This window comes from Larus michahellis, chromosome 15 (assembly GCF_964199755.1).
Source record: "Larus michahellis chromosome 15, bLarMic1.1, whole genome shotgun sequence".
Taxonomy (NCBI): domain Eukaryota; kingdom Metazoa; phylum Chordata; class Aves; order Charadriiformes; family Laridae; genus Larus; species Larus michahellis.
Genome location: NC_133910.1, coordinates 10,258,620 through 10,272,267, shown reverse-complemented (window position 1 = coordinate 10,272,267; position 13,648 = coordinate 10,258,620). Strand labels below are relative to the sequence as shown.

Sequence of the window (13,648 nt, the reverse complement as noted above, 5' to 3'; positions counted from 1 at the left end):
AGGGCAGCGCCTGGGCGAGTGTTTGACACTGTCCCCACTGCACTCCTGCTGAAAGCATCCCAACGCCCTGCCGAAATCCGTCCTTCTGCACTGAACCGCCAACCTGCCATGGCTTTATATTTGGTGCTTTGTCTCGGAGGGGGGAGGTCGGGACGAGCAGTGGGTAGCAGCAGTCCCAACCGTGGCACACACTGACCGCAACGACTGCACGCGTACAGCAAAACCTGCCCCTTGTTTCCAGCGCGTGTTCATCATCGGGAGGCAGACGGTGTCCCCACCCTAAGAGCACATTGAGAGCTTGCTGAGCTCATATTTGCATCATGGCTGATGCATTTGCCTGCTGAAGCTGGATCCGAGGCCCTTGTTCATTTTTGGACACCTGCAAAAGCCGCTCACCCTGCGGGGATGCTCCCTCCCCGCTGCCGAAACCCAGCAGAGCCCCACAGCACCAGCCCTGCTGCCACAGCCCCGCTCCCGCCCCAACCCCAGCCGCTTTCCACGCCAAGTGCGGGAACCACACAGGAACCATGCACCCCCCGGGGCTTCCTGCCGTGCTGCAAGGAGGTGACAGCAAAACCCGAGATAATCTTGAAATACACCCAGGCCTGCGCTGCGGACCCTGCCGCTGCCGCAGAGCAGCCCGGGAGAGGGCAAGCAGCCACAACCCCTGGGCTCTGGGTGCCACCAGGCTTGGGGACATCCCCTGAGGCTGTCTCAGCAAGGTCTGCAGCCCATCGTGCTCTTGCCCACTCCAGCCACATCCAGAGCCTCTCCTGGCCGGATGAGCTCCCCTGCAGGGTGGCTGGAGCCTGCCTGGGCTGGGCTGGCCTGGCCTGATCCTGTCCCCGCTGCCAGCAGGCTGGCACTGGGGGGCAAAGTGGCCAGGCAGGAAACACCGAGCGATGGTTTCACTGATAAACTCAGCTTTTCTGGCTGCTGGCAGCTGTGGGCAGTCCAGCGCCTGGCGCCAGCAGGGCAGCCTTGCCGGGCAGCCTCCCACAGCAGGACAGAGGGAGCTGAGCTGGGCCCACAGCCCACGGCCACGCTGTGGGGATGGTGCTGCTGCCCGAGCTGCAACAGGGTGTCCTGGGACACGGGGACACAGGCAGGGGGCTCGTGCATCAGGGGATGGGTGTGGTGGTCCTGGGGGGCCTGGTCACCAGGGCATGGGCATGAGGATGCTGGGGGACCTGGGGACCAGCGTGTGGGCATAGAGATGCTGGGGGATGTGAGGACCAGGGGGACCTGGGGGGCAGGGCATGGGCATGGGGATGCTGGGGGACCTGGGAACTGTAAGATGGGTATGGAGATGCTCGGGGGTGGCGGGGACTGGGAGGGCCCGGGGGGGACCTGGGGACGGACAGGGGGCTCCTGGGGTACACGGGGCTCAGGGCACGGCCAGGGACCCAGGGGTGGCCACGGCGGACCCCGGGAGGGGTGCGCGGGCCGGGACAGTCCCCCCGGGCGGGCCGAGCTGTCGGAGGCGGCCCCGTCCCGTCGGGGGCGGGCGGAGGCGCGGCGGGGGCGGGGGCGGCGGGGCCGGGCCGGGAGCGCCGGCGGGACGCGGCGGAGCTGCCTCTCGCAATGGGCGGTGGGTGCCGGGCCCGGGCCCCCCCGGGCGTGGGGCTGCGCCGGGCCGCGCTGCGGCTGCTCCTCGCCCACGCCGTGCTGCTCTGCGCCGCCGGGACCGCCGCCACCGACGGCTCCGGTACGCGGGGAGGGGGCCGGGAGGGAAGGAGGGGAGACCCGGGGAAGCCGGTACCGAGGGGCATCGCGACATCCCGCACCGGGGGCGATCTGGCACCGAGGGGACCCGGGGAGCGAGGAGGGAGTCGGCCCCGGGGGATTCGGTACCGGGGGGAGCGGCAACGTCCTGCACCGCGGGGATCTGGCACCGGGTGGGGGCCGGGAGCGAGGGGGGACCCGGCACCGGGGTATCCGGCCCCGGGGGACGCAGGGGGACCTGGTCCCGGAGGCTGCCGTACCGGGAGTCCCGGACCCCCGGAGGCGCAGGGGGCGTGGGGCGGCCGCCCGAAGTCGGGGCGTTTGCCGCAAGCCCCTGCCCAGCGCTGCGGGACGGGTCCGCACCCCGCCGGGTCCCCGGGTGGGATCGCGCCCATCGCCACGGGCTGGTCCTGCCGGGAACCGGCCGTCGGGCGGCGAGCAGAAGCCCCGGGGCGGCGGGCAGGGGCAGCCGGACGGCTGGGACCCCCGAGGCCACCACCTGGTGCAGAGTCCCCGCAGCAGCCGGAGCTGCAGGCTTTGGCCCTTCATGCCTGACCGGAGACCAAAATCTCCCATGAAAAACAAACTTCCCCTCTACCTCCCGCTGTGGCCGCGGGGGGACCACACGCAGGGCCTGGAGGAACCGTCGAGCCGCACGACAGGGCTGGGCTCCTGCCAAGGCCACTGCCGTCCCGCGAGCCCCTGGGGCAGGACAGGACCGTGGACACCCCGAGGTGGCCCTGCCACCGGGATGAGGGGCAGCAGCCGGCTGCTCCCTGCAGCCTCCCAGCTGGGATGGGGCTTCTCAAAAGAAAGGGGGGCAATATCCACGATTGCTGGCAGCCAGGGCCCTTCTCCACTCTCCCCAAACACATACCAGGTGAAACTGCAGTTTGGGGGTGAAGATGGAGGGCTGGGAGCAGCAGGGACGGCTCTGGTGGCCTGAGCCATCGTTTCGTTGCTGTGCCCACAAGCTGGCACAGCTGTGGTGGGCTCGGGCTGCCCGTGCACCCGGGGATGTTGAGGATTAATGCTGCTTATGGCAGGCATCCACAGAGTGTGTTGCGAAATAAAACCACATCTCAAATCCCATCAGCTCCATCCCCAGCCCCTACAGAACAGTTTCCTCCTGGTCCTTCATGGGGCATTGACTCCAGTCCCTCTTCCATGAAATGACCTTCCTCCTTGCAGAAAAGCGCCATCCCAGCATGAAGCTCTTTTCAGGTTTCACAGTTCCTCACTAGAGTAACGTTCTCAGCAAAACCGTCCCAGGCACGTGGGCCGCATCCCTCAGCGGGGCTCTGGCCGCCTGTGTTGCAAATGGTGCTGAGGGCGACCCTGTCCCCAGCAGCCTGGCCGTCTTCACCTGCCGCTGTGGGAAGTGACATGCCCAAAACCAAGAGCCCCCAGAATGTGCACAGACTGGGCGTGTGGTGCTGAGCAGCACCCCCTCTTTGCAGGGGATGCAGGACCACGGGAGAAGCGACCCGAGCCGAGCAGGTTTGGGCTTGGCAGGCAGAGCTGGATGCCGGAGCGGGGCATGTTGCCCTTCCCACCGCCCGCACCCCCTCCCCGCAGCTGTCCCGCCGGATGGCTGGTCCCGCGGATGGCTGGTCCTGTGCAAAAATAGTGTCCCCAAGTTCACTTCCTCGAGGACTTCCCTGTTTCAGCAGCGTCCATGTCCAAAAGGGGAACACGGCCCAGGGTTGCAGCCCTTTGAGGCCCCATGGCCATGCAGAGGGTGGCCGCGCCTGCTCTGTGGAGAACTCCGGGATTTGGGGTGCGACCCGGCAGGAGGTGGCAGGTTCACCCACTGGGGACAGTGCGTCTGGGTGTCCCCAGCATGGCCAAGCCACCCTGCAGCCCTCTGGGCTTCTCAGCCTCAGGCTGGAGAGAGGGACAGAGCAGGAGCAGCAGGAGGAGGGCCAGTGCTGGGGAGGCAGCAGGCGTCCTGCTGGGGGGCCTGTCGGGCACGTCTGCACGAAAGGAGGGACCCCATGGGATGGACCTGGCCGCCACCTGGACTGCAGCTGGTGGGGACAGGCAAGGGACAGCCTTTGCATGGTCCCTCCACTGGCTTGACCACCTCCCAGCATGGGTCTCGTCTCCCTGAGAAGCTCCTCCTGGGGCTTGAGGACAGCTGGGAGCAGCAGCCACGTGTCCTGCAGGGCACAGGACGGGGCACGGGGACCCACATGCCTGAAGCAGCTGGGACAGACACACCATGACCGCTCTCTGGAGCTGACTGCTGCATGCCTGGATCAAAGCAAATTTTACTACGTTGGGGAAAAAAAAAAGATACCCAGGATATACATGAAAGGGCAGCTTTCTTCCAAGCCTTAATTAGGGAGGGAGATATCTGATCGAGGGATTAGGGGAACTGCGCTGTGCCCCGAGGTGCTGTCAGCAGAGCAGCCGGGCTCCCGCTCCTCCCCAGCGCTGCACCAGGAGCACCGCAACCCTAATCTACACCTCGGATCTGCTCTCGAAGACCAAATAACAGGATGTTGGGCTGAGACTGGGATCTCCCGCTCACTTGGTGTTTGCTGCTCAGAGAACTTCTACTTGACTCCTTGCTGGCTGCACCTTGGCTCTGAGCCATGATGTTTGCTCTCTGTAGACTTTTCCTCCGGCGGTGAGCGGAGCCAAGCCAGTCCCACGGTGTTTCTTTGTTTTTCCCTGCAGATATTGCCTTTGGCTGCTGCCTTGCCTTCAGGGGTGTAGTTTTGTACAAGGATTCTTGCAAAATAAGCCTGACCGTCCTCTCCACAGCCATTCCACCCTCATCGGGTGGCTCATGCTGCTTCTCCTGCTGGCAAACAGGAGGTGCGGGAGCACCCAGACGTCACCGTCTGTCCGAGCTCCAGCCATGGGTCTGGCTGGGCTCGGACCCTGCTGAGTGAGAGCAGGTGGGCGCCTCTGGCGGAGCCATTTCTGTTTTATGCCTGTTTCTGTAGCCTGTGATCAACAGCCTCCTCCCAGCACAGCCTCATGGAGCACCATCCCGGGCTGCAGAGGGGAGGCTGCTGCCACACGAGAGCCCGGGGGCTGCGTCACCCCCTCCAGCCAGCCCGCCCGTCCGCCCGCAGCCTGTCCTTGGGGCCGGCAGCCCGGCTCAGGTGCGGGGACGAGGATCACGCAGCCCCACGTGGCGTGCAGCTGCAGCCCTGGCACGCTGCTCTTGCTCATGGTGTCGCCAGAAGTGGTTGCAGATGACAATCTGGCTGCACTGCCTGTGCTGTGAACAGCTCGTGGGCCCGAGGAAACCGAAAAACAAGTGCGTGAGCCTTTCATCATCTTCAAAGCCTGTGGCCACAGAGCTGTGTCCCATCGAGCAAGCCCGGCTCCAGCCCGGCCGTGATTCACCCCAGGTTGCTTTGGCTGCGGTTCGCAGAGCGGATGTTGTCCCCGAAATCTGGCATTTTTCAGCAGTGATGGAGCATGTTCACCAGCTCTGCCGTCACGGAGGGGGCTGCGCTCCAGCACGGCGGCTGGCAGCCGCTTTCCCCACACCTGGAGCCATCCCAGCAGGGCCGGTGTAGGATTCCTGGCCAGGGTGGGGAGAGGCTCGGAGCCACCGTGGGAGGGAGGCTCTGAAAGGACGCGAGGGGTTTGCTGTCGCAGGTCAGGACATGCTCCATCCCCCTTCCACCCTTTTGGCTGGAACATGCCGCTCCCGCCCCACCTCCGGGACCCTGCGGCGCTGACACCGCCGTGAACCGCGGGAGGAGGCAGCTCGGCCAAGCCTGGCGCGATGCCAAACCCGCCTTGGAGGAGTGCTCGGCCATGACATGCCATCGAGCCCTGCATCGGGGAGAGCCCCAGCAAAGTGAACTTCTCCTTTCTCCCCACGTCAGCTGGAGATGGGGCAGGACACGACCTGACGTGCCAGAGCCCGCGGCATGGAGCATCCTCCCAGCCCTGTGGCTGCAGCACCCGCAGCAGCCCCACATCCCCCCGGGTGTCAGTGCGCACAGCATGGGGCTGCTCTTTTAGGTGTTTGCAAAGCTTGCAGCAGAGTTGAGTGCGGAGCTACCGACGCAGGAACAGCCCGGAGGATGCTCCAGCTGCGCTGCAACACGGCTCCCTGTGCGAAAGTTCCCATCTTGCAAAAAACCGAACGGGTGGTCTGACCTCAATTTGTCTGAGATAAATAAGAACCTGCCTGCTGCCTCCCATCTGGATACATGAAAAAAATTCTGAGATGAAAGGGAGTCTGACGAAAGAGCTGGGAGCTGAACGCGTCTTTGCAAGCTGGCCCCCGTGATGTGAGGGATTCGGGGTCACAGGGCTGAGCGCGGCCGGCGCAGAGCTGCTGGCCAAGCCCGGGGCTCCCAGGCAACCCCTGCCCTGCCCCGAGACAGCAGCCGGCTGGCTGGGGGGTGAGCAACTCTGCAAAATTAGATTTATGTTTCAAATATGTTAATTTTTAGCTGCAATTTCCTATGGAAAAAATGTGGTTTCTATTCTGCGCGCCTGTCCCTCCGCCCCAGTCTCAGAACCAGGGCCGGCGGGTGCCCGCTGAGATCATGGACCATCAGCCGTGACGCTGGGCACACCGGGGATGTCTGTTGGTCCTTTCTGGTGCTCAAGTCATGCTGCCAGTCCCTGTCCCTGCAGCCAATGGCACCGGAGCCGAGCGCTGTGTCAGTGGCACCGCTGTCCCCGAGTGCTGTGTGTCCCGGCAGGGCTGGTGACTTTCATTCTCCTGGCACAAAGTCCCCATCCCGGGTCTGTGGGGACCAACCCAACTTGGTGGCAGTGCTGCTCCTGTCCCATGGGATCCCGCCACCGTGGGGCTGTCGGGAAGGGACCCTTATCTGGCGCCTGCAGGCTGGGGCACAAAGGCGGCGGAGGAAGGAGCTGGGCAGGAGCTGGGGAGCGAGCCCAGCAGTTGGCCCTTTTCATCCGCTCGGGGCAGCGAGGGCGGAGGGGCTGTGTGCCAAAGCAAACTTCAGCCCTGACAATTGCCATTCTTATTATTAACACCGGTGCTGTGTTCGCGCTGTTTTATCCCACGCCGGGGCTCCGGGGGCACAGCAGCCCCCAATGCATGAGGCTGAGGCCCCGGCAGCAGCAGCCCGAGCTGGGGCTGGGGCTTGCAGCACCCGTCGGTGTGTGGCCGCGGGGTGCAGACAGTTCCTTTGGCAATCCCGGGTGTTCTGGACAAGGCTAACTTTCACAGGGAAGGTGACAGCGTGGATGGACGGTGACATGTCTCTCTCCCCGCAGTGAATCCCTGTTGCTATTTCCCCTGCCAGCACCAAGGGGTGTGCGTGAGGGTCGGCCTGGGAGGGTACGAGTGCGACTGCACGCGGACGGGATACTTCGGGGCCAACTGCACCTCCCGTAAGTCCCTCTTGCCCAGAGGACCTCTGGCACCTGCGGGTCCCAGGGCAGCACGCTGCACCTGCAGCACGTGCTCTCACCAGCAGTGACAGCGTGTGTGGTCCAGGGCTGTTAACAGCCTTCGTTAGCGGGGTGAGTGATTTCCCTGGTCTCTCTCCCCCAGCCGAGCTCTGGATGCGCCTCCATGACTGGCTGAAGCCCAGTCCTGCCTTCTGCCACTTCATCCTGACCCACTTCAAGTGGTTTTGGGACATTGTCAACAGCACCTTCATCAGGGACACGCTCATGAGGCTCATACTCACAGGTGAGGGGTTGGAGTGGGTCTCGGGGTGCAGCAGGACTCGGGGACCCCCCCAGGCATCAGCAGAGATGTGGGTGGAGGCAGCATGGCTGTAGTGCTGCTGAGCAGCTCCCGCGGCCACAGTGGTGACCAGGTTTGAGTCACCTCACCAGGAGACCCAGGGAGGTTGTCATCCCATCGTGTCAGCCCATCACCCTGCCGGGGGAAGGCTGCCTGGCCAGTGCGTCCATCCCCAACCATGTGTCCCTGACCGTCCATCCCCAGCCATCCATCCCCAGCCGTGCATCTCTGGCCGCGTGCCGGGCTGCCAGCCAGCTGGAAATCACAAGCGGCTCTCGGCATGCCACGCTCCCCAGGCCAAACGGCTCTCAAGCAGCCGCACGGAAAGCAGCCCATGGAAATATGGAGCTGGCCCTTGTTACTCACGTCCCCATATTCATCACTTTGCATAAATATTTAGGTTCCAGTCCTTGGAGCCGTAGCGACACATTTACGAGGCTCCAGCTGTTGGTTTTACCATTTCTGTATGGTTGTCATCTCACTCATCATCCAAGAATCCATTTAGCGCATTAGTACAAGCCCTTCGTATCTGCAGGGCTTTAAAAGCAGCCCTTTAAAAGGCTGGGAGCAAAGCCTGGGGCACCCACGTGCCTCCGCTGCTGGTACCTTTCTGGTTTTTGGGCTGGCAGGGGAGGGCGTCAGGCAGCACTGAATGGGTGGGCAGAGCCCGTGGGGTGCTGCCCTGTGCCCCGGGCCCCACAGTGGTGACCCCCCTCTCTCCTTTCAGTTCGTGCCAGTCTCATCCCCAGCCCCCCCACCTTCAACTCTGACTACGGCTACATCAGCTGGGAGGCCTACGCCAACGTCAGCTATTACACCCGCGTCCTCCCGCCCGTGCCGGACAACTGCCCCACGCCCATGGGCACCAAAGGTACACAGCTGGCCCGGGGGGACTGACACTGTGGGGCTGAGTCACCGGAGCAGCACCCCGGGTCTGTACTCGGCGCAGCATCGGTGTTTCCCATCCACCCGTTCCCAGGCTTTCACTGCCATGGACAAGGCACTGCTGGCAGTGCCACGTGCTACTGATTGCCCCACAGGCAGGAGGAGCTTGATGGCATCCAAAACGCTGCTGGGACAGCTCGGGTTGAGCTGCTGGGGCATGTCGTAGCTTGTGTAAGAGGGCTCTAAGGTGTCTATGCAGACGAATCAGTGCCTGGTGCTGCAGCAGACACGACAGCGCTCACCGGCAGCCCTATGGCCAGCTCCGATACCCAGCTGGGTCAGCGAGGGACATCTACCCTCAATCTCCATCCTTCGCAGGGAAGAAGCAGCTCCCCGACCCCCAGCTCCTGGCGGAGAGGTTCCTGCTGCGGCAGAAGTTTGAAGCCGATCCCCGAGGCACCAACCTGATGTTTGCCTTCTTCGCCCAGCATTTCACCCACCAGTTCTTCAAGACGTCTGGGAAGATGGGACGTGGCTTCACCAAGGCGCTGGGGCATGGGGTGAGGGGGACACGGGGGCACGCAGGGAGTGACGAGGGGACCGGGGCATGCACGGCCTTTTGGAGCAGCCTTGACACTGTGCTCTCTCGGCAGGTGGATCTCGGGCACTTGTACGGGGACAACCTACAGCGGCAGCATCAGCTGCGACTCTTCCGAGATGGGAAGCTGAAATTCCAGGTACCACCTGGCACGACCAAAACATGTCTCAGCCCCGCAATCCAGGGTTGTTTGAAGCCCATGTCCCTCTGGCAGCTCCTGGGACAGAGTCTCCTGGGAGCATCAGGAGACCCCAGCCCTGTAGGAGACCCCAGCCCTGCTGCCCCATGTGGAGCACAGCCAGGGCCTCCCTCGGTGGCTGCTGACCGGAGGGACGAGCTTTGGGGTCCAGCTGTTCTGATGGCAGCAGGGGTCCTGCAGTTGGGTCTGTACGAGGGGGCTGTTTCCATCCTACTCAGCACCTGTGGGAGACTGGTTGTGGTGCCCATAGGGACACAGGTCGCGGATGGGCAGGCATTCACCAGGGTGGTTTTCTCCCCTCCTTCCTTTCTGACATCCCTTCTTGTCTCCCCAAGGTGGTGGATGGAGAGGTGTACCCCCCCGTGGTCACTGATGCTCTGGTTCACATGGTCTACCCATCTGCCGTCCCCAAGGAGAAGCAGCTGGCGATGGGGCAGGAGGTGTTTGGGCTGCTGCCGGGGCTATGCATGTACGCCACACTCTGGCTGCGCGAGCACAACCGCGTCTGTGACATACTGAAACGGGAGCATCCCACCTGGAGCGACGAGCAGCTCTTCCAGACGGCTCGTCTCATCCTTATCGGTGAGGACCGGCGGTGCCACAGGGCACGGGCACCACGGAGCCCCGTGTCCCACCTCCCTGGGCAAGTCCCAAGGACTAGGCATTAGTTGGTCTCTGTTTGAGGGTGGTGGCCAGGCTGGCTTTAGAAGCTGTAGGAGTTTCTCTGGCAGCCTTCTGGGGATCATTGGCTTTGGTCCATCAAAAAATTAATTTTGTCATAATTTTGAATTATTTCATTTTAATGTTTTATTATAAATTTACTGTAATCTCAAGAAATGTAATTTTTGACCAAAATCCAGAAGAGCCTCGTGTCACCACATTATCTCTGAGAAGTGTATCAAGGTCAGCTTCCTCAGGAGCCATTTCAGTTTTGTCAGACTGACCTTTGCTGGTGAAAAAATCATTAACTGAAAAAACTCCCAACGAACTCAACAAGCCCGTAGTGAGAAAGGTCCCAGGTGGTGGATGGGTGCTGGGACTTATTGCTGTAGCACGTGGGTGATGTCATTTGGGTACGGCGCTGGTAGCTCCTGCTGCTGACGGCTGCTTCTCTCGCCTCCTGCCCAGGGGAGACCATTAAGATCGTCATCGAAGACTATGTCCAGCACCTCAGCGGGTACTACCTGAGCCTCAAGTTTGACCCCGAGCTGCTGTTTGGGACGCAGTTCCAGTACCGGAATCGCATCGCGGTGGAGTTCAACCAGCTCTATCACTGGCATGGGCTGATGCCCGACTCCTTCATCATCCAGGGGCAAGAGTACAGCTACGAGCAGTTCCTCTACAACACCTCCATGCTCATGGACTACGGCGTGGAGGCGCTGGTGGAGTCCTTTTCCAAGCAGATTGCAGGAAGGGTAAGGTCCTGCCCCTCTCCCTGCCAGCGCCGGGGCTGTGGGACCCTGGGAGGGATGCTCCTGGTACCGTGAGGGCAGTGCCGTTCAGGAGTAACAAATGTCCCCATTCAGTAGTGGGTTGCATGTCACACACCTGATGGGCATGTCATGAGTCCTCCCCACAAGCGCCATGGCAAGGCTGGGCCTTGGCAGCCCCGTTTTCTTGCTCTGGGGACTCTGTAGTAAACACCACTGTGACACCAGGAGCCTGCGGTGAGCTGGGATCTCCTGGCCCAGACTGGGCTGTGGAGCTTGTCTGGCACTGTTCTTTGCTGCCATCGCATGGATATTTTCTTCCATGCGATTACATCTGCATTTCTGACACTCTTTGCTGTGTAAAGCAGCAAGGCTGAGGCGCAGACCTGCTGCTCTTTGGGTGTTCGGGTTCTCCCTGTGACCCCAAACCCCCGAAATCTCTCCCCTCCTCCCAGGCCAGTGGGTCACTGTCCATACGGGGCTTCTCCTGCGTCATTCCCTGACCTGCCCTGGGAACAGGACTGACTTTAGCCCAGGCTGCTCTACAGCTGGTTTTTGGCTGTAGAGTCTGTCCAGTGATTCTCCCTCTTCGTGCTGCTGCAATGATGTGCTGATCTCCATGACACCGTGCCCAGGACACGGATGGTTTGGTGCGGTGGCTCCCCTGGGGCAGATGCCGGTGCTGCCTTGTGCCTCATGTGTGCTCCTCCTTGTGTTCTTGCCCTCCAGATTGGTGGGACACACACCATCAACGCCAATGTCTTGAAAGTGGCTGTTGGGGTCATCGAGGAATCCCGGCAGCTGAGGCTACAGCCGTTTAACGAGTATCGGAAGAGGTTTGGCATGAAGCCCTACAAGTCCTTTCAGGAGCTGACAGGTAGGGCTGCAGTGCTGCTGCGGGAGCTCTCGGGGCTTCATTGGGGCAGCGCAGATGCTCCGGGCTCGCAGTGGGGTACGAGACCATGAGCTGTCCCCCCTGCCACTGGGCTTGCCGGGCTCCTGGCCATCCAAGCCTTGCAGACAGGGCTGGTGCCTTGGTTGCAGGGGTCCTTCCTCCTGCAGGGCTGGAGGAGTGGTCCAGGGGGCAGTGCCTGGCCTGGGAGCCGGGCTCGCTGCTGCCTGGGTTGCGGGAGCTGCCACGTTCCTGTTACTCACAGCAAAGCCAGCCCTTGCTGGGCTAGTTCCCTTGCTAAAGCACTCTGACGTTCACTTGGTGCAGGAGAGGAAGAGAAGGCGGCAGAGCTGGAAGAGCTGTATGGAGACATTGATGCTCTGGAGTTTTATCCAGGCTTGCTGCTTGAGAAACCCCAACCCAATGGTATCTTTGGGGAAAGCATGGTGGAGATCGGAGCTCCATTTTCCCTGAAGGGGCTTCTTGGAAACCCCATCTGCTCCCCAGAGTACTGGAAACCCAGTACATTTGGTGGAGCAACTGGCTTTGAGATAGTTAAGACAGCATCGCTGGAGAAACTTGTGTGCCTCAACGTGAAGAAGTGCCCATATGTGGCGTTTCATGTGCCGGATGCTACGGAAAATGGCAGCCCTCGGGGTGGTGGACCATCTACTGAGCTCTAGCACCAGGACAGCCTGCCCAGGTAGAGACCATCTTGCTGAGGTGCTGATGGAGCCGAGCTCCCAGCCTGGCGCTGAATGTCCCGTTCCTTCCTGCAGGGAGCGGCGGGGACATGTGGACCTGCCCACCCCTGTGCCGAGCAGAAGCAGGATAGAAGATGGTCCCATCCTGGGCATCCTCCACACCAGCCCTCGAGGAGAGGCTGGCACCTGCTCTGTGAAAAGCTGGAGTGCCTCAGGAGTGTGGCTGCCACCACTGTCCTCAGCAGACCCAGTTCTCTTGCTAGTGAATACCTTGCACTAAGCCAGCTTTGGGGTTCCCCAGGGGACACTCGCCGCCCTGGGACGCTCTGGACTCCCCTGCGCTTTGTCACCCTCCGTCCCCGCTGCTTTCCAGCCCCAGGCCACCAGCAGCCCCTCTTCTGCAGGGCTTCCCAGCTCGGGACAGCGGAGCGCAGAGCCCGGGGAGCCGAGCCCAGGGAGCCCTCGCAGTCCGTCCTCTTCTACTGCACCTGGTTACGGCGCTGAGCTCCCCAAGGGAGGTGGAGGAGGGACAGGAGCAGCAACGCGCAGAGGGACAGGAAGGACACACTGCAGGTGGTCATGCTGGCCCAGTGGTGGCTGAGCTTGCAGTAGGAACCTGCCCTGATCCGCTCCTGCAACTGCTCTGGACCATCTGCCCCACTGTGCCCAGCACACGGGCATGGCCGAGACACCAAAGAACCAAAGCAACGTCTCTGTGGGAGGAGACCAGGGGAGAAGCATCAGATCAGACCTCCCAGACCTCCCACATCTCCCACCCGCTGCTGGGACCCCGTCAGGCACCGCCGGCCACCTGAGCGGGGCTGCTCAGTGCAAGACGCTACCTCTGTGCAAACACAGTGATGACGTCTCTCCCACCCTACGATCGTTACACTTCCCTGCATTAATAGCTCAGCAAATGGCATCCCCGAGGCACACAGAGCCCACTTCTCCTGCTCCAGAAATGCATGCAGATGTCAGCCCTCACCGACATAATGCATGGTGGCTGGCAGTTGCTGTCACTGGCCTCGACCCCCATCAGATCCCTCTTCACCTCCAGGAGAATGGACATTTAAAATAATAAACGATTTTAAAAACTCATTTCCTCCAGCCAGTTCCCAAGCGTTGTCTCGCCAGCGCCAGGCCCTGCAGGAGGGCAGGACGCTCGGGAGGCAGCGGGAGCTGGGGGAGAGGAGAAATCCCTGGAGCGTTGCTGGAAGGCTGGTGTCCCCGCTGGGACACAGCTGGGCCGTGCAGCCGCAGTGGGCCGTGCTTGCCAGCGCTGTGCCCTGTCATTGCCGGCTGCATCGGAAGAAATAACCAGAGCCACCCTCCTCCTCAGGAGCTGCCTCGGCAGGGGGTCTCTGAGCCCGGGTGTCCCATGACGGTTGGAGCTACGCTGCCCTGCGGCCACCACCCCCCCACAGCCCTGCGCTGCTCCGACGCTGGTAACGCAGCGCTTACATCCAACATTGTGTATTCCTGTCACATAAAATCTATCCACACAT

At 62.1% G+C, this 13,648-nt stretch overlaps 1 protein-coding gene across 1 annotated transcript; it reads left to right on the top strand.

The window, feature by feature from the left end:
• The first annotated feature begins 1,541 nt into the window (after positions 1–1,541).
• On the top strand, positions 1,542–13,648 carry PTGS1 (prostaglandin-endoperoxide synthase 1). The gene is made up of 11 exons (XM_074609247.1): positions 1,542–1,708; positions 6,958–7,074; positions 7,238–7,378; positions 8,163–8,306; positions 8,699–8,880; positions 8,974–9,057; positions 9,453–9,699; positions 10,246–10,532; positions 11,277–11,424; positions 11,767–12,142; positions 12,219–13,648. The coding sequence occupies exons 1-10, from the start codon at positions 1,585–1,587 to the stop codon at positions 12,120–12,122; spliced, it is 1,830 nt and encodes a 609-aa protein (XP_074465348.1). The 5' UTR covers positions 1,542–1,584; the 3' UTR covers positions 12,123–12,142; positions 12,219–13,648.